This window comes from Pseudogymnoascus verrucosus (assembly GCF_001662655.1).
Source record: "Pseudogymnoascus verrucosus strain UAMH 10579 unplaced genomic scaffold scaffold_17, whole genome shotgun sequence".
NCBI lineage: Eukaryota > Fungi > Ascomycota > Leotiomycetes > Thelebolales > Thelebolaceae > Pseudogymnoascus > Pseudogymnoascus verrucosus.
The window spans coordinates 107,158-124,062 of NW_017263668.1; the positions used below are offsets into that span (position 1 = coordinate 107,158).

At 49.8% G+C, this 16,905-nt stretch overlaps 8 protein-coding genes across 8 annotated transcripts; 4 read left to right on the forward strand and 4 right to left on the reverse strand.

The window, feature by feature from the left end:
• Positions 1-60: 60 nt before the first annotated feature.
• YOP1 (ER membrane protein DP1/Yop1) lies at positions 61-1,399 on the forward strand. The gene is made up of 5 exons (XM_018273767.2): positions 61-282; positions 395-610; positions 668-693; positions 752-847; positions 902-1,399. Exons 1-5 carry the CDS (start codon positions 232-234, stop codon positions 1,020-1,022), a joined length of 510 nt encoding a protein of 169 aa, XP_018131080.1. The 5' UTR covers positions 61-231; the 3' UTR covers positions 1,023-1,399.
• Positions 1,362-2,529, reverse strand: VE01_04293 (uncharacterized protein). Its single transcript, XM_018273768.2, has 2 exons — positions 2,304-2,529; positions 1,362-2,253 (listed from the first exon to the last, which is right to left on the reverse strand). Exon 2 carries the CDS (start codon positions 2,096-2,098, stop codon positions 1,427-1,429), a length of 672 nt encoding a protein of 223 aa, XP_018131081.2. The 5' UTR covers positions 2,099-2,253; positions 2,304-2,529; the 3' UTR covers positions 1,362-1,426.
• A 101-nt stretch (positions 2,530-2,630) lies between these two features.
• VE01_04294 (uncharacterized protein) lies at positions 2,631-6,169 on the forward strand. Its single transcript, XM_018273769.2, has 4 exons — positions 2,631-2,910; positions 2,977-3,063; positions 3,116-4,005; positions 4,055-6,169. Exons 1-4 carry the CDS (start codon positions 2,882-2,884, stop codon positions 5,530-5,532), a joined length of 2,484 nt encoding a protein of 827 aa, XP_018131074.1. The 5' UTR covers positions 2,631-2,881; the 3' UTR covers positions 5,533-6,169.
• Positions 5,654-7,200, reverse strand: ADO1 (adenosine kinase). Its single transcript, XM_018273770.2, has 3 exons — positions 7,094-7,200; positions 6,082-7,033; positions 5,654-5,930 (listed from the first exon to the last, which is right to left on the reverse strand). Exons 1-3 carry the CDS (start codon positions 7,143-7,145, stop codon positions 5,891-5,893), a joined length of 1,044 nt encoding a protein of 347 aa, XP_018131075.1. The 5' UTR covers positions 7,146-7,200; the 3' UTR covers positions 5,654-5,890.
• A 592-nt stretch (positions 7,201-7,792) lies between these two features.
• RPL2A (ribosomal protein L2A) lies at positions 7,793-8,997 on the reverse strand (the record flags this gene model as incomplete). Its single annotated transcript, XM_018273771.1, has 5 exons — positions 7,793-7,918; positions 7,972-8,069; positions 8,125-8,664; positions 8,718-8,902; positions 8,939-8,997. The coding sequence occupies 5 exons, from the start codon at positions 8,995-8,997 to the stop codon at positions 7,793-7,795; spliced, it is 1,008 nt and encodes a 335-aa protein (XP_018131076.1).
• Positions 8,998-9,684: 687 nt separating this feature from the next.
• Positions 9,685-12,089, forward strand: VE01_04297 (uncharacterized protein). The gene is made up of 3 exons (XM_018273772.2): positions 9,685-10,114; positions 10,212-10,883; positions 10,981-12,089. The coding sequence occupies exons 1-3, from the start codon at positions 9,902-9,904 to the stop codon at positions 11,938-11,940; spliced, it is 1,845 nt and encodes a 614-aa protein (XP_018131077.2). The 5' UTR covers positions 9,685-9,901; the 3' UTR covers positions 11,941-12,089.
• A 162-nt stretch (positions 12,090-12,251) lies between these two features.
• Positions 12,252-15,164, forward strand: VE01_04298 (uncharacterized protein). Its single transcript, XM_018273773.2, has 3 exons — positions 12,252-12,530; positions 12,738-14,911; positions 14,960-15,164. The coding sequence occupies exons 1-3, from the start codon at positions 12,420-12,422 to the stop codon at positions 15,111-15,113; spliced, it is 2,439 nt and encodes an 812-aa protein (XP_018131072.1). The 5' UTR covers positions 12,252-12,419; the 3' UTR covers positions 15,114-15,164.
• On the reverse strand, positions 14,856-16,637 carry CAF16 (CCR4-NOT regulatory complex component). Its single transcript, XM_018273774.2, has 2 exons — positions 16,314-16,637; positions 14,856-16,260 (listed from the first exon to the last, which is right to left on the reverse strand). The coding sequence occupies exons 1-2, from the start codon at positions 16,466-16,468 to the stop codon at positions 15,576-15,578; spliced, it is 840 nt and encodes a 279-aa protein (XP_018131073.1). The 5' UTR covers positions 16,469-16,637; the 3' UTR covers positions 14,856-15,575.
• Between the last annotated feature and the right edge of the window lie 268 nt (positions 16,638-16,905).

Sequence of the window (16,905 nt, forward strand, 5' to 3'; positions counted from 1 at the left end):
AAAGGAGCTTGACTATGACGCCTGGGGCAGAGTGTGTGGGCACATCACCACAACGTCGCTCAAAACCAACTTTCCACTTTCCATCAGACCTTTTCATCATCGCACTACCAACATTACAAGTTCCATCGCAAGCTCAGTTTTCGCTCAACATTCACACGTAACTCATTATTACAAACTGTCTATTTGACAAAATCCACTCTATCGACTCTATAGAGCTTATCAAGCTACAAGATGTCGTTCCAAGATAAAGCACAAGCTCACCTGAGCCAGGTCGACAAGGAGGTAAGTCTACGAATGCCTTTGTCGCAACAAGTTAGAGCTGGCACGCAACGGCCCCAAACTACACATACTTGTTAATCGTCAGGAATGTTCACTAATGATGTCTTTCAACTAGCTGTCGAAGTATCAGGTCTTCAACAACTTCGAGAAGCAGACATCCATCCCCAAGGTCTACGCCGTTCTTGGTGTTGTCGGCCTCTACTTCTTCTTCGTTTTCTTCAACTTTGGAGGTCAAATCCTTACCAACTTTGCTGGTTTCATCCTCCCCGGATACTATTCCCTTGAAGCTATCTTCTCTGCCGGCAAGGCCGATGATACCCAATGGCTCACTGTACGTCATGATCACGACCTTAATCTGTGTAAACAAACTTTGCTAACTCGCGCGCAGTACTGGGTTGTGTTCGGATTTTTGACGTAGAACACCCCGAATCCCTTTTTATTATATTCTGGCTAACTTATCTAACTATCACAGTGTGGTTGAGAGCTTGATCTCCGTTGTTTACTGGTTCCCTTTCTACTACACCTTCAAGCTCATCTTCACCCTCTGGCTTGCGCTCCCCCAGACTGGGTATGCCCGTTTCCCCAATTGTCAGAGCTCGAATCGTCACTAACACAGAAGCAGTGGTGCCCAGCTCATCTTCCGCTCGTTCTTCCAGCCCGTCTTCTCGCGCCACTTCCAGCAGTCGACTGCTTCCAACCTTCGCTCCAAGGTTGACTCAGCCACCTCGGACAAGACACTGTAAGCAGCTACCAGCATGCGCTGCATACATCCGCTCTTGCAGGTGGAGCTCGGCTCCGACAATCACACGAGAGTGGGGACAGTAAAATCAATGGCGATAAGAAGAACAGAGTATGCACGTGATACTCTAATGTGGAATGAGACACGCGGTGTGATGGGTATCGATATCATGGAATGACTTGACTTTATTTTCGTTTCTTTATACGGGAAGCGGTCGCTTGATGTGAATAGAAACGTTGCGCGAGGGTTTATGTTATGGGCTGAGTTACGTATCATTAGATGACCAGGAGGAAATTCGTTCACGATTGGCAATGATTTTAAGGACGGATTAATCGAACGGATGCTTTCAATCTGGTAGTTTAATGACAGTCGTCGTTGTTTTATATTTGCTCATGGTGATTTATGGTGTCAGCTCTTGCTAAAACCAGTCCTGCCTCTCCCTCTGCCGAATTTCACACTCGGTGGCACAAATCGGAGTGCGGAAATTGCTCCTGTAAGACCCTCAATCTCCGCATCTTCATCACCATCCTCCGGAACAGCGGCCTTTGCGTTGGCAAGGACAGGGCTTGCCACGTCCTGCCTGGTAGCACCATCGGTTTCAGTATTCGCCATCGTTGTTTCGGAGGCCTCGTCCGTGTTGTCCGTCTCCATGGTCCCTGACCTATTTCGGCCTCGGCTCTCATTGTAGATCTTCTGTTGCATAATTGAGCTCCTTCGTCTATGCCTGCCAGAACGGAGCATGGAACTTTTCCTGTCGATGCCATCATTGACGACGAAAAAGTCGTACTCCTTTGGAAACGAGTGTTTGTCGATTAAATGTAAACGACGCTTTTGAGGAGTAGAGCACTTCCTATCACAATCCTCGACGAAGCATGCGTATGTATGTTCACCCCGGTCCCTAAGAACCCCAACGAGGGGATCATGGTTCTCTGCCTGGTGGAGACTCAGGAAGTGTTTCGTGGGGAAATTTTTCCGACATTCGACGCAGCGGTTGACGTGTGATTTGCTGTAGTGGACTTCATAATCATCAAAGGAGTGAAATGAGAGGTCTGGTCGGTGTCCTGGTAAAGAGCATCTCATTACTTCGACAGTTGCTGCTCCGCTGTGCTCGGGGTCGAGATGTACTATCTTCACCGCTTCGTATGCATTTGGGTCTGTTGGATGCGGAGAAGCCCCAGAACTGTCTGTGGCATATACGGAATCGTTATTCTCGGAGAGTGGCGGAGGATCAGAGTCTTCTCGTGAGCGTTTGACCATCTTTAATATGTGATAGTGGGGTAGTTACTTGGTGGGCTTTATCCCCTCCTCAGCACTTGAGCCAGCTAGCTTCTTGACTTTCGGTCTGTGGAACGCTGTATGGTTAGGTTTGCTCGGGAATACAAATTACCTCTAGAGAAAGATAAATATATCTTGCGTGAGAGTTGCCAGGGTATCAGTATGTCGTTTATGTCGTTAATGTCTGAATGTTGATCAACAAATCGAGGTTATCGTTAATCATTTCAGCCTTGTGGGTTGCGTTTGGTAGGGTGGTCCCAGCGTTGGAACTAGTGCCGCTTTGTGCACTATATTTCGCCAAGCCTTAGTGGGACATGTGCGGCAACCTTGCGCGTTACTTTGCTTCCATCGATCTCGACGAAAAGTGAGATATACAAATGCGCCCGCGGCATTTCCACCACAACCAAAATTTCACTCACTGAGCAAAACGCTCTTGTCTCACCTGCCATCTGCGCTCATTCTTTTCAGCTGCTTTGATCGGACTGAGGACCACAACTTATCTCCTGCTAATGGCTTTTCCCGATTCAATCACTTTGTCCAGAGGCATCTGGGGCCGGCCATAGTCCGATCTCTCAAGATAACGATAACATGGCAGCCAATGCCGAGGTGCAATGGCAGTAAGTATATAGTGCATCCTATGTATTGCTTGCTTTAACTTGGATATTTGCTGACAATTTGACCAGTGCTGCGAAACAAATCCATCGAGAACTCCGAGCGAAACTGAAAGAGAGGGAAAGTTTGATAGGCGATATTGAGGATCTTATATCGGAGTATGGTGCCCCCTCTTATTCGTTCACGGACAGAAACTAAATAGTCCCCAAGGTTGCGCGTTGCATGCGAGACTACGATCTTCGCCGACTTCGAATACGCTACCGCCGAGGGTGTGGAAACTGCTCTTTGGGAAGCACATAGTTCGATCAACAAGCGATACCGAAAAATTGTCGCCAGGCTGAAAACCCCCGAACAGAAAAGAATTACAGTCGAGAGACGGAAATGGGAGAAGCGATATGCCGATTTTCTCAAGCTGAGCCAATACTACTATAAAGGCTACATCCAGCGGCTGGCATCCCACTTCGATGGCCTCGAGGAGCTGCGCATCATAGCGCACCGGCTTACACTGAGCACACTCTCAGCTGATCCTCCCGTGGAAGTCTCTGAAGATCTGAAGCACCTTATCCTCCTGTCATGCCACTCAACCCTTCTTCGACTCGGCGATTTATACCGATACCGCAATGATCTCAATACGAAAGATCGGAGCTGGGAGAAGGCCAACGCTCACTATGGGCTTGCGAATGACCTATATCCAGACTCAGGGAGAGCATTTAACCAAATGGCAGTTATCTCGCTGGCGGATGGTAATCATTTGGATGCCGTCTACTACCTGTATCGTGCGTTGGCAGTGAAGGAGCCCCATCCATTGGCGCAGTCAAACCTCGCGGTTGAATTTAAAAAGATTACCACAACATGGCTTGGACCGGCTCAAAAGAGAGATTCGCCGGTTGGTAACCCTGCTGCGGGTATGGTGCTATGGTTTGTCCGCCTTCATGCTCAGTTGTACAAAGGAGAAGATTTCCCCAACCACGATGAACTCGAGAACGAAGTATTGAGTCAAATGACCGTTCTTCTTAAAGAACAATCACTGGAAGATATTCTGGACAGAATTGTTATTATTAACATTGCGGCAGAGTATTTTGCTGGTGTGAGACTTGCAGGTAATGCAACCCCTACTACAGCTTTTGATATAAACTGACGAAAACTCAGAAGCGGAAAGTGATGAAGCCAGTGAAAGATGCGTCCAAGCATACTATTTCTACCTGAGGCTTAATGTCAGGATGCTGTTTATGCTTCTTCAATTACTGCAGCCAGAGCTTGATGATGCCAATCATGGCCATAATGCTCCGGATGTAACTGGAAAAGAAAAGCAAACCTCCGCCGAGTCCATTACAGCGGTGACTCGTCGAATCCTACCCGCACTGCGTCAATACAGCACATGGTTGGTGGCCACAGCACCTGTTATTAGCGCTCAAGTGGGAACCGCACCCATATGCATTCACATTAAGGAGATGTGGTCAATGTACTGCACCACCTTGAGTCTTCTTGTTGCAGTGTTCCCTGTGGCCGAATTACCCGATATTGATTACTTGCTGGAGGAAGACTCTGCTACGGTTGGATTTAAACCATTCCGGGACAGCACTCTTTGCAGGCTGTACACGGATAGTGAAGATAAGCTGAAGAAGCGGAGCACAGATCCAGGAGTTGAGCGCCATCATCCGAATGTAGAAATGATGGCGAGGATTCGAGAAATTCTAAGAGATGGCATGGTTCTCGCTACGAATACTGAGTATCCTATTTACGCGGTGGATGGTCAATTTCGCTTTTTTGAGGATGGACCTCCTCCGTCAGCACTAGAAGATGCAAGCCCAATGACACAACCGTCTGAATTAGAGACGCAAGCGAGTTCGAGGTTCAGCTATACCGGCGAACATCAACGTGTAATTGAGCTTAGCAGCGAGTTCAAAAGGCCTCCAAGCGTCGATCCGTCCGAATCTCACCAGAGCCTATCTACGGATATGTATCAAATGGTCGATGACCTAGTGACTCCATCCAAGATGATCACAGATGGCAATGTCAACGGAAGCGCTGAGACTTCTTATGGGATGCACAGCAATACCGCATTGGAGGTGTTTGCTTCTTTTCAAGGCATGAACCAAGAACCTTATCAGCCGACTCCTCCTAGAATATCGGGTTTCCCCGGATTCGCGCCTTCACCTTTCTCGCCCCGTCCCGGAGAATTGCAGGGCTCAGGACATGAATGGCCACCAGTTACTAGAGGCACGGGCAAAGAAAATTACGCTCCCATGACATCCTTCCAACACAGTAGTAACAACTCTACGCCACATAGCAATTGGGAGAGAACACCCTCGACCGCAAATACCAGCTTTCCACGCGGTGGACCGTCTTTCAATGCCGCTCAGCAATTGCAGCAGTCATTGGAAGCACAGCATCAGCCATCGGGCTTTTCCAACAGTAGTAGCATCTACCAGAACACCCCGGTTAATCATCTTGGTGTGAACGGCAACCAGACGCCATATAACCTTCCACGCAAGCTTGGACCAGGATATGCACCACGAAGCGAGTATGAGAAGCAAGTTATGCTTCAGAGTTCCGCTTGGAACGGCAGCCAGCCAGCAGCCTATGCTCGCAATGACCCAACGCCACCAAGTGGGCAAGGTAGCTGATCCATATGGCCGAAAGTGTCACCGATCGAGGGACATTCTATCTGTACCGAACTAGAGTACATACTCACGATGAACATAACGTCGACATGAGACAATAGTTCGCATGAACCATGCCATACATCTTCGGTAACGAGTCACTGCCAATATGCGTTCATAGAAATCCAAGAGTCAGATTGACATCTGTCTTATTCTATATAGCTGACTTTTTCTGTACCTGGCTATGCCTGATCGTGGAGGATCATAACTATTCATGGCATCATCATATGCGCTCTACGCCGAAGGCGCCCCCCGGTGTTGAAATCCATGGCCCGCCCTTCTTTAACGCCGCATTTACTGTGAAAGGAATGAATGGACTAATCTAGGCAGAACGAGTGTAGGTCTGCTTGGGGAATGGGTATCTGAGAGGTGCAGTGGTTAGCAAAGTTCATTACAATAGGGATATTGAGTGGCTCTCATAGCATAACAATGACAATCTGTTGCAACCCTGCGCTTGGTGCTGTAGACCGCAATGTGATGTAAGGAGTTAGGAGTATGGAGATGTGCACTTACGAAGGTCCAAGCTCTTGGATACCAAGGCGGGCCAACCACTGGCCCATGTCGACGCTCTCCTCGACAGACTTGTTCTGAACAAGACCAGCAACGAAGCCACCGGCGAAGGCATCACCGGCACCGTTGGTGTCGCAGATAGCCTTGGGGTCAATGGCGTGAACTGGGTAAGACTTGGTGCCCTTGCCCTGGGTAGCGACGATAGTTGGGAGGGTACCCTGGGTGATGATAGCAAGTCTCTCCCTCTTGGTGTTCTCCTTTGGCAAGTCGGCCAAGTGCTGGGCGATCTCAGCAATGTCAGTGGTCTTGAGACCGTGGCTCTCGGCGTAAGCCAAAGCCTCGCCCTCGTTACCGATGACAACATCCCAGTATGGGGCGCTCTTGTCAAGGGGCTCCTTGAAGAACTGGCAGATGAATGGGGCGGAGAGGGAGACGACGAAGGTCTTGTTGTCCTTGGCGGACTCCTCGGCGACGGCCTGGATGGCCTCGGGGCAAACGGTGAAGTGGTAACCGCCGACGTAGATGGTCTTGGCCTTCTCAACCAAGCTCCAGATCTCGGGCTGCTTCAAGTGGTCAATCTTGTAGTGGTTGGCAGCAGCAAGGTCGGTGCACATGCTGCGGTTGTGTCCGGTGATGATGACACCGCAACGTCCGGTTGGGTGCTCAGCATCGACGCGGTACTCAACACGGAGACCGGCCTGCCTGTTGGCCTCTTGGAGAGTAGCGGCGTACTTGTCGTTACCGACACAGCCAATGTAGACAACCGACTTCTCGGGGAGGATGTATTGTGCGCCACGGGCAGTGTTCTGGGCTGCGCCGCCAGCGATGAGCTTGGCATCGAAGTTGGTGAGGAGGTCCTCGTAGAGTCCGAGATGCTTCTCCTCGGCGAGAATAGCATCGTTCTCCTTCAGGCCATACTTGTCAAGGAGAGCTTGGTCTCCGGTAGCTTGGATGTCTAGTCTAATTAGCTTATCCTCAATCCATTGATACTTTTATCATAGAAGCAGTTTCATACCAAGGAGGGGGTTCTCCAAGCAGAGAAGGGAGTATTCGTTGGTGGCAGCCATTGTTGCGGTTGAGGTAATGAGGGGTTGGTTTTTTGGTGGTTGTTTATTGTTAAAGTGGGATGAAAGGGAAGGCGGGGGAGTTCTCGTTTATCGTTATCCCAAGCTGATTGAGACCAGGGGGGGTACACCGATCGCGGGTCGCACCCCGTGGGCACAAGCGCAGTCGGGAACATAATGCAATGTTAAGCTCCGAACTTCACCGATGCTATATGCTCCTCAAAGTAGGGGTAGCTAGCTGTTTGTCAATAAATCCCTACATCGAAGATCGCGATGTTGTTGCGATAATTCTATGTCACTCTGTGGGGGCTCCTTTGGCGCATAAAACTATTACAGCATTTCAAATCTCCAAACTCTCTGCATAACCCTGTGAAGAGAGTATCGATCGACAGGAAAGTTGAACGAGCAAGGGGTCAGCTATATGCGTTGCTCTTCTTATTTCTCAAAGCACCCGCAATATGTCTCATAAAGTGAGCCCAAACCAATCAAGTTTGGCCGAGGAAAACCCCTCACACAAGCCTTCGCACAAGCATGTCACACAAGATCAGTCATTTTGAAATCTTTATTTCGTCCTCGCTGTGCTCCATTGAAGGTACATAATGCTAAGCCAGCCTTGTCCGAAACTAAATGAAATCCCAACAGCCCAACGCTTAATCCTTGACCTTCTGGGTACCGCGGAGCAGACCAGTTCTGCGGGCAGCAATAAGACCGGCCTTTTGTCCCTGGACGGCGTATCTCGAAATGGTGGAAGCCTTTCCGATATGTTGATGGTTACCCTAAAATGTGTCAGCGTACAGCCTTGAGAAACCGGGGACCGTAGAAAACTTACACCTCCGTGAGGATGGTCGACGGGGTTCATGGCAACACCACGAGTCTTGGGCCAAGAGTTACGCTTGACAGCGAACTTGTGCTTAGCACGCGACGCCTCTGAAATGGGTATTAGCATGCTGACTATACTGGAAAAGCCAAGGGAAAAACGTACTCATGAGGGGCTTGTCGGTACGTCCACCACCAGCAACGATACCGATCATACCACGGACGCTGCTGAGAACGACCTTCTTGGATCCGGATGGGAGCTTGATGCGGGTCTTGCCCTCATCAGGGTTGTGTCCAATAACGGTAACGTAGTTTCCGGAAGTGCGTCCAAGAGCACCACGGTCACCGATCTTCTCCTCAACGTTGGAGATGACGGTACCCTCGGGGATGGAGCCGACTGGGAGAACGTTTCCGACGGTCAGAGCAGCGTGCTTGCCGGCGTAGATGAACTGGCCGGTGTACATGCCCTCGTTGGCGATGAAGGTCTCGGTCTGGAGCTTGAATCGGTATGGGTCGCGGAAAACGACCTTGGCAAGAGGCGCACCACGTCCGGGGTCGTGGATGATGTCCTTGACAATGCCGCGAATGTATCCGTGACGCTCAGCATAATCGAGGTTTCTGAATTGTGCCGGTGCCTTGTTCAGGCGGGTATTCGCCGTGAAAATGGAGCCGCGGCCCTTCCTCTGGTTGCGAATAACTCGTCCCACTTTGTGTATGTTAGCAAGTATTCCATGTCGTGTGAATGTAAGTGTCTCTTACTGTTGACGAGACTTGTTGGCGGTCGTCGTCGTTGTCGTTGGTGGTCGAGTCGATTGAGAAAAGGGAAGACCTTGAATATTTCAACATACAACAACGGTTGTGTGGGCGCGAACTTTCGAAGCGAAGGGCTAGCCAATGAGAGGTGGGTACGCTTAGGAGCGACTTCAGACCCACATGCGAGCGCCCTTAGATGACTAAGCACACCTTAAGTGACGACGAACGTAATTTTCAGACACCGATAGAGCCGCGATAATGATGCGATATGGCCGATTAGAGGCATGTTTATCCAGAATCTCTCATAACTCACCGAGAGCTCATTGAATGTCCACTTTATTTATTTATTCACAAGCCTTAAGCCGAAGAACACTGTGTGCTTGACTTGACACGTTCATGCTATTCCTGGTCACCTCTTGCTTCACATATCATCCAGGTTTCTTGGGCTCTCCCTGTGATCGCGATGCGCGATTGAGATACTGGGCATTGGCATTGGTGCCACGAAACCCTCAAAACCCAACTGCCTCATCGGCCAGTGGCAACTGTTTCCCTGCACCCTATGGCAGTAGCCACCGCGTTGATCCAGGCATAAGCGTCGTCTGTTGGGCTACGACGAAAATCAAAGCCAATTAAAGCTAAAGGCCGGCCCGGGCTAGAAACCCGCCGAGATTCAATACCCTGAGAGTCAAGTATACGGTCAACAGGAACAGCTTTGTGAGGATCGTTATAGAATATCTAACCAAAGAATATATAGTTTGTCGTCTTCGCCGCGGATGGAAACCAGCAATGATCCCCACATGGCCTCATTACGAAGTTTCCCACTCAGGAAACCTGACGTTTATTATTCAACCGCGATCTCGCTGTAACATCATATCGGGAGAGCTGCTTGATGTTGGGCTGGTCAGATCTACACCACGTGATGACGTTACCATGAAAGAGCGCAACTCCAATAGAAAATTATACAGCTGGAAATGAAACTGATTGCATCTGACTATCTTTCCAAAGCCAAATTGATGTTGAAAGTCGTGAAACAGTTTGGATAATGGTTCATTGTCCATTTCTAACTTGATTCACAGCCTTGTTTTCAGTAGGGACGATCAAGCTCCCGCGTTACGCCAACCCACCCTCGTCGTCGCCATAACCGCACGCGTTCGACCACGACTTCCTAACCACACCACAACATCAGCATCATGATGTCGGACGACTCTTCAGAGCTTTCGTCTGTACCTTCCGAGGATGAAAGCGATCTGCAGCTAAAGAAAAAGGGAGGAATACTGAAGTTCTTTTCCAAAGTCAATCCCAAAACCGAGAAGCCCAAAAAGGCAGACTCGTCCCCTCCGCCACCAGAGAGAGAGCCTTCACCACCGCACGAATATGTCTTAGCAGACAATCCTGACATTGCAGTATGTTTTCCCACTATAGTTCGCGGTTTACGCGTCGATATACACGTTATGTCGCGTAGAGTGTTGTCAGTGGACCTTGCTAACTATATTATCCCAGTTCATCGTCATGTTCCGATCGCGGTTCACGGAAGCCTTCCCCAAATCTCTCGCCAACTTCGGGCCTCAAGAGCTTGAGCGCGGCGTTGTAGATACAGTACCAGGGGAGCACGTTGAGCATTTCCTCTGCGCTCTCCTGGGCCTGCTCCTCAATCGCAAGCAAGATGTTAAGGCCGGCCACTACAACCGCGCACTCGAAGAAGCTGTACAGACACACAAATCACAATGGGCGAAAGATTGGGAGAGCAAGAACCCATTGCTTGGAGGGGCAACCTTTTCATCAATGGGTCCAACAGAGCGTCTTACACTTCTACGAACACTCGTCCTCTGGTCGTTATCTTCATCGGATGCTGTGAAAGGCATTATAACTGCATCCTATAAGCAAAGCAGACACGAGGATGATCTTAATCAACCCCTGTCAGTCCAACCTTGGGGTTCTGACAGCTATAAGAGACGATACTACCTAATCGAAGGGTTGGACGACACCGCTTTCCGAGTCTATCGCGAAAGCAACCCTGCGGGGCTGAAGCGGACCTGGTGGAGTGTCGCGGGTGATATCGAAGAGCTGAAACAGCTTGCTGAGAAGCTAGGAACTGCGGACAATGGGCAAAGGGCGAGAGGACTGAGTGCCAAGATGACTGCAGCAATCCCAAGATTCGAGGCCACAGAAGAGGTACGCTATTTAACGCATATTCCAGAGCGCGACTTCCGAAGCTTCGAGCTTTGCGCAAATTTTGAAAACTTCCATATGCTAACATTTCACTTCACAGAAACGCAAACGACGCGAATATCGTCAAATTCGCAAGCAACAATTCAAGCGGCCGGAGCCAAACTTTTCTATGTACGAAGGTCGAACACGTGGAAAACGAATCAAGTACACATATTCAGATGATGAAGATGATATATACTCGGATAGCACGACCAGGCGGTCTACTAGGAACACAGGCACGCACACGCCTGCTGAACCAGCTGGGCCGACCGTTACTCAAAGTGGCCGGCAAGTCCGTTCTCGTCTTGGAGGCGCGTATGGCGAAAGCATGACTGGTAGCAACCAAGGGCCTGGCGTTGCTGTTGGCGGATACGATGGAGGCAACGAATCGCTAGGAGAGGATGATAGTATAAACGGCCGCCCATCAAGACGCGCGGCAGCGGTAAGTAGAGACAGCAGCTCGCGAAAGGGAGGTCGGAATATTGAAGGGTATAATTCTGTTGATGATATGGACGATGAAGATGATGCGAGCGAGCAAGATTATGGAGATGACGAAGAGGAAGAAGATGCTGTCTCGCTGGCAAGCGAGGGGGAAGAAGATGACGACGATGAGGTTGTCGATGATGATGTTGACATGGTTGACGAACTTGATGAACTTGATGCCAAGAAGAGCCTGGTTGTGTCTTTACCCATCAAGACCCCAACACCTGAGAAGAAGCGAACAGTCCAGTTGATGCCCTTCCCGGCAAAGGATTCCATGGATCCAAATGCACCCGAACCTACCCATAAATCACCTGAGCTACGAGGGGGTGGCAACGGTGCCTCTGCCTCAACAACGACTCAGCAGGTTCCAGGCGCGCCCCAACCCGAGTCTGCTGCTGAAGTTACGAATGGGACAGCGACTACAAACGGCCAGAGAGATACGCCTAGTCACTTGTCGCCAACTTTGGCATATCGCGGGAGCCCTGAAAAGCCGCAGTCATTTCCGTACCCAATCAATGTTGGTCAAGGAGGGCAGTAGATTATTGGAGCATTAAAAAATTACGGCATTGTAACGGAATCGGACTGATTGTGGTTTATATGGCATAGACAGAGCGATGGTATTGAGCGCTGAAGAATGGAACTTCGTAGTTTATAGTGTTGGTATAGACCTCAATACAAGTAATGGAGATATATGACTATGCAATGACACAAGTGACGACATATATGAGACAATTTAGGCCTATTATTTATTATATTTGTGGCCGCTGTTGTGATGGTATTTTTATTTGCTTGGGCTATGTTATAATAAACCTCGAGATTTATAAATTCCAAACATCAAGCGAATCAAAATTGCCGAAAAATATTTAACCTCATATAATTCACATGACGTCGAACCACCACAACACATGACTATACGACCTAGAACAATTCGATATAAGTTTGAGTGGCATTTTACATTTAATATATTGCCGTAATAATATACACAGATCCATTGGACGTCATACGTTGGCCCAGGCCATGGCTGAATATGTGGTAGCTGGGGCAAATAGACACCCTGCCGCAGCAGACTGGCATGGCAAGGTCTTAGCTTATGGGGCAGACAGGAATATTGCGATATGGAGTCCACAGGTATGTCATTTTACATCTTCTTGTTGTCAGATATGGGGTCTCGATCTTTTCTATGCTGCAGTGCTGCGAATTCGCGGGAGTAATATTTACGTTATCTGAGCGGACTATCCCCAAACGCAATGCTACTGCTTTATATATCCCGAGGAGAACTGGCCCTACCGAGATATACGCAGAATGTTTTATAGGAATTTACTTACATAGAAATAGGGAGGTCACCATGGAGTGACAAGGTTACTTGTTGGCCACACCGATACGGTGAATGTCGTGAAGTTCATGGAAACCACGGCCGGCCTTCTACTTTTGTCAGGCTCTGTGGACAAAACGATCAGAGTATGGCGTGCAGCAGACAGCGGAGATGACTTCAAATGCATACAGATTCTGGAGCAGCACGAAGGTTCCATAAACTGCATTGCTGTTTCCCCCAACTCAAACATTGCTGCAAGCGGATCTGCCGATGCAACATTCAAGATCTGGGAGTTTGATGCTGAAACTCAAAACTTCGTGCTGGTACAGAGCATCAGCACTAAACCTCGATTCTTCTCGTTGGCACTCGCCCTAAGCCCACTGAATGGAGTACCTGGATCCTACATCCTAGCTGTTGCAGGCACGAGCCCAATAGTGCAGCTTTACGTTGCTGATCCAGCGCCAAAAGCAAGGCTAGAGTTTAAGCTGAAGGCAACATTAACAGGTCACGAGGGATGGATTAGGTCACTGGCTTTCACAAACGAGACTGATAAGCCCGAGAGCGATCTTCTCCTGTCATCTGCAAGCCAGGATAAGTACATAAGATTATGGCGCATCCATCAAGGCAAAGAGTTGCCAGCAGTGGCAGCGGCCGGCGCGGACCCTGCCGCTGGTGCATTTCTCCCAGGAAAGTCGCTTTCAAACAAGGCCCACAAGTTTGTGGCAGGGAGTGAGGACTATAGTGCGACATTTGAGGCTTTGCTACTGGGACACGAAGATTGGATCTATAGCACTGCTTGGAAGCGAAGAGAAAACACTTTGCAGCTCCTGTCTGCTTCTGCGGACAACTCATTGTCAATCTGGGAACAAGACCCGAGCTCAAGTGTCTGGGTGAGCGTTACCAGGCTAGGTGAGATCAGCGCGCAGAAGGGCTCAACGACAGCAACTGGTAGCACCGGTGGATTCTGGACAGGCCTTTGGTCGCCAAATGGGGATACGGTTGTCTGCTTAGGAAAGACCGGGAGTTGGAGGTTGTGGAATCGGAACCCGGAGAGCGATCAATGGATGCCCAATTTCGGCGTGGGAGGTCATATCCGCTCCGTCACTGGCGTCGCCTGGTCAAGACGTGGTGACTACCTCCTCTCGACTAGCTCGGACCAGACCACAAGGCTTCATGCGAAATGGATTCGTGGTGGGGGCGAACCGACGTGGCACGAAATGGCTAGGCCGCAGATTCACGGCTATGATTTGAACTGCATCGATAGCCTGGGAGAAAGCCAATTTGTTTCCGGGGCGGACGAGAAACTCCTGCGTGTCTTCAGCGAGCCTCGCGCCGTGGCGAAGCTCCTTCAAGACCTCTGTGGCATCGAAGGTGACAACGTGCAAGCTATGCCCGATGCCGCAAACATGCCCGTCCTGGGCCTCTCCAACAAAGCCATAGAAGCCATGGACGACGACCAGGAGATGGAAAAGCCATCAGAGCATGACCGAGAAGGACTTGATCCCGCGACTGCAGTGCACAAGTCCACGCTTGTTATGAATCACCCACCCCTCGAGGACCACTTGTCGCGGAACACGCTGTGGCCCGAGATCGAAAAGCTGTACGGACATGGTTATGAGATTTCTGCTCTTGCTGCTAGCCACGACGGATCTCTTGTCGCCACGGCCTGTAAAGCCAGTTCGCTGGACCATGCAGTTATCCGCCTCTTCGACACGAAGACATGGAACCAAGTCAGCCCTCCTCTCACGGCACACTCTCTGACTGTGGCGCGTCTCCGTTTCTCGGCGGATGATAAGCTGCTGCTCAGTGTGGGCCGTGATCGTCAATGGGCTATATTCGAGCGCGCGTCGGAAGGCGGAAACGAATATAAGCCATTGTACGCAGATCCAAAGGGGCATTCGAGGATGATTCTGGATGCGGCGTGGGCGCCTGGCCCAGAATACATATTCGCGACAGCGGGGCGAGACAAGCAGGTTAAGCTCTGGGCGAAGAGAGGGGAGGGCAGTGTCGAAGGTGGCTACGCGCACGTTACAAGTATCAAAGAAGATGGCCCAGTCACAGCCATAGACTTTGCAGGTGCACTTTTGCAAGATAACCGTTCATGGCTCGCAGTTGGCACTGAGGCTGGAAGGCTGGCTATATATTTAATAAGCCTAACGGACCTAACGGTAGTGAAGAAGGTCAATGTGAACGCAAGGTATGACATCCACCTAAGTAATATGAGCATGGAACTAATTGAAAGCAGTCTATGTCCTGCGAAGGCAATTACTCAACTCTCGTGGAAGCCCGTGAGCGAAACTACAGATATCAAGGAGGAGGAATTCGAATTGGCAGTGGCGAGCGAGGACTGTTCACTCAGAGTCTTGTCGTTGGGAAGGTTGTTATCGGCGTCGCCTTGATAGGCCCATAGAATAAAAATAGAGACTCAACGAAAGCCCCCAACTACGCATACACTGGAGGTCCTAATTTTCCCATGACCGTAATTGTTATGAAATTTTGAAATGTTCATCTGAGTTATCTGCAAGGGCAAATAGCCACAGAATGATCGGAATACCCCAGCCCGAGAAGAAAGTATCAACGCTGTTGCTATGCGCTAAATGGCCAATAATGGCTCTATGTTGAACTCCTGGCCCAGCCCGATGTTAAGCTCCCTGCCATACCCTATGTTGAACTCCATGTCATGCTCAGTGTTGAACTCTATACACTGCTTAATGTTGAAACTCCGAGTCCCGTTCGATGTTGAGCCTTCGAAGTCTGCTCGTATAATGCATCTTATGCAAGCCAATACCACCCCCTATACATTGCATCGTACCCGAAATATACGGCCAGCTTTATTTTGGCTTCTCTGACGGGTCTGTCGCCTACTCCTTATCTTTGTACTTCTCTGCTCCATATCCCCCCATGCCACTTTGCATGTAAGCCGTACCTTCGCTGCCTTGGTTTTTCCGAGGTCCCCTCGCCTTCAAATCATCCTTCAGCCATCTCAAGACTAGCTCTCCTAATCTGCTGTTCCCTGTATTCGCTGTCGTCCGCTCGATTTCGAACTTCTCGACTGGACCCCAGTCCTTGACCTTTCCACCGCTCATGTGCACTAGATGAGTAGGCCACTCCGCTAGGTTGTCCAAGATATGCGTGGCATACACGATCGTGCACTCTCTTATCTCCGTCTCCCTCTTGAGGAAGCCGAGGAAGTTGCTCCGAGTGAGCAGGTCCAGGTCGACTGTAATCTCGTCCAGAAGCAGAATGCGCCATGGCCGGATCAGGCCCATGGCAAGTTGAACACGGCGCCTCTCGCCATCAGAGACAGCATGCATGCGCCACTCTGTATCAAGATCCAGGACGCTAATCAACTCGTCGCGGCGATCCGGGTAATGGTCTCCGCCCACACTCTTGAGGAGCTCGTTGACACCAATGTCGGTGCGCACAATCGGGTTTAGGACCCATTCCAAGCCGAGGTAGGTGACGCCGTCGGTATGTTCTTTGAAGGGATCCAAGCCGCCGATTTTGACAGTGCCGGGCGGTGCAAGGCGCTTGCCAGAGAGGAGTCTGGTGTACGCGGTTAGCAACTACAATGCTAAGAAGTCTGGGCGGTGCACCACCTTAGCAAGGTGGTTTTACCACTCCCGTTATGTCCAATGAGCAAAGTCCGCGACCCTGGAGGCAGGTTCAGCGAGACGTGGTAGAGCCCAGTTGCGAAGTTTGGGAATGTGTAGGAAAGATGCGTTACAGATACAGAAGGAGGGTGGGAACCCATGGCGCTGATATCGGAACGAGTGTTAGTGCTTTAATATATTAGACCTTATATACGGCAAGATGAGATTTTCGAAAGCAAAGTATTGACTGTATCTGAAAAGGATTTATGGTTATGGTGGCTTGTTTATTTGGAGCATGGGAAACGACTGGTTGACAGACAGCCCCTCCATCGTCACGTTATCATGACAGCTCAACAACCAACATGCGGGGTAAGTTTTAGGGGGTGTTGAAGCTGCTCGGCAGAGTAAATTTCAGTAACTCGCCATGTCTAAATCGTGGATAACCCGGTAGCTATAGATTTATTATGTGGTATTTTACAATGTAACGCTCGAAGTGAATGACTTTGAACGACTTGATATAATAATTATCATTGTCGGGGGCAAATAATCTTTCTGCTCCTTCATGCTCTCACCATAAAATCACGTGACAGCTTCGGTG

Bases quoted from the DNA above. Each gene is read 5' to 3' on its own strand.
- ADO1 (XM_018273770.2), bottom strand. From the start codon at position 7,145: ATGGCTGCCACCAACGAATACTCCCTTCTCTGCTTGGAGAACCCCCTC. The intron at 7,034-7,093 runs GTATGAAACTGC...TAATTAGACTAG, and splicing joins CTTGGAGAACCCCCTCCTTG to ACATCCAAGCTACCGGAGAC. The intron at 5,931-6,081 runs GTAAGTGCACAT...TGCACCTCTCAG, and splicing joins ATCCAAGAGCTTGGACCTTC to ATACCCATTCCCCAAGCAGA.
- YOP1 (XM_018273767.2), top strand. From the start codon at position 232: ATGTCGTTCCAAGATAAAGCACAAGCTCACCTGAGCCAGGTCGACAAG. The intron at 283-394 runs GTAAGTCTACGA...TCTTTCAACTAG, and splicing joins TGAGCCAGGTCGACAAGGAG to CTGTCGAAGTATCAGGTCTT. The intron at 694-751 runs GTAGAACACCCC...TAACTATCACAG, and splicing joins GTTGTGTTCGGATTTTTGAC to TGTGGTTGAGAGCTTGATCT.
- VE01_04298 (XM_018273773.2), top strand. From the start codon at position 12,420: ATGGCTGAATATGTGGTAGCTGGGGCAAATAGACACCCTGCCGCAGCA. The intron at 12,531-12,737 runs GTATGTCATTTT...ACATAGAAATAG, and splicing joins TTGCGATATGGAGTCCACAG to GGAGGTCACCATGGAGTGAC. The intron at 14,912-14,959 runs GTATGACATCCA...AATTGAAAGCAG, and splicing joins AAGGTCAATGTGAACGCAAG to TCTATGTCCTGCGAAGGCAA.
- VE01_04297 (XM_018273772.2), top strand. From the start codon at position 9,902: ATGATGTCGGACGACTCTTCAGAGCTTTCGTCTGTACCTTCCGAGGAT. The intron at 10,115-10,211 runs GTATGTTTTCCC...ATATTATCCCAG, and splicing joins CAGACAATCCTGACATTGCA to TTCATCGTCATGTTCCGATC. The intron at 10,884-10,980 runs GTACGCTATTTA...TTCACTTCACAG, and splicing joins GATTCGAGGCCACAGAAGAG to AAACGCAAACGACGCGAATA.
- VE01_04294 (XM_018273769.2), top strand. From the start codon at position 2,882: ATGGCAGCCAATGCCGAGGTGCAATGGCA. The intron at 3,064-3,115 runs GTATGGTGCCCC...ATAGTCCCCAAG, and splicing joins ATTGAGGATCTTATATCGGA to GTTGCGCGTTGCATGCGAGA. The intron at 4,006-4,054 runs GTAATGCAACCC...ACGAAAACTCAG, and splicing joins TGCTGGTGTGAGACTTGCAG to AAGCGGAAAGTGATGAAGCC.
- CAF16 (XM_018273774.2), bottom strand. From the start codon at position 16,468: ATGGGTTCCCACCCTCCTTCTGTATCTGTAACGCATCTTTCCTACACA. The intron at 16,261-16,313 runs GTGGTGCACCGC...CGCGTACACCAG, and splicing joins GGTAAAACCACCTTGCTAAG to ACTCCTCTCTGGCAAGCGCC.
- VE01_04293 (XM_018273768.2), bottom strand. From the start codon at position 2,098: ATGAGATGCTCTTTACCAGGACACCGACCAGACCTCTCATTTCACTCC.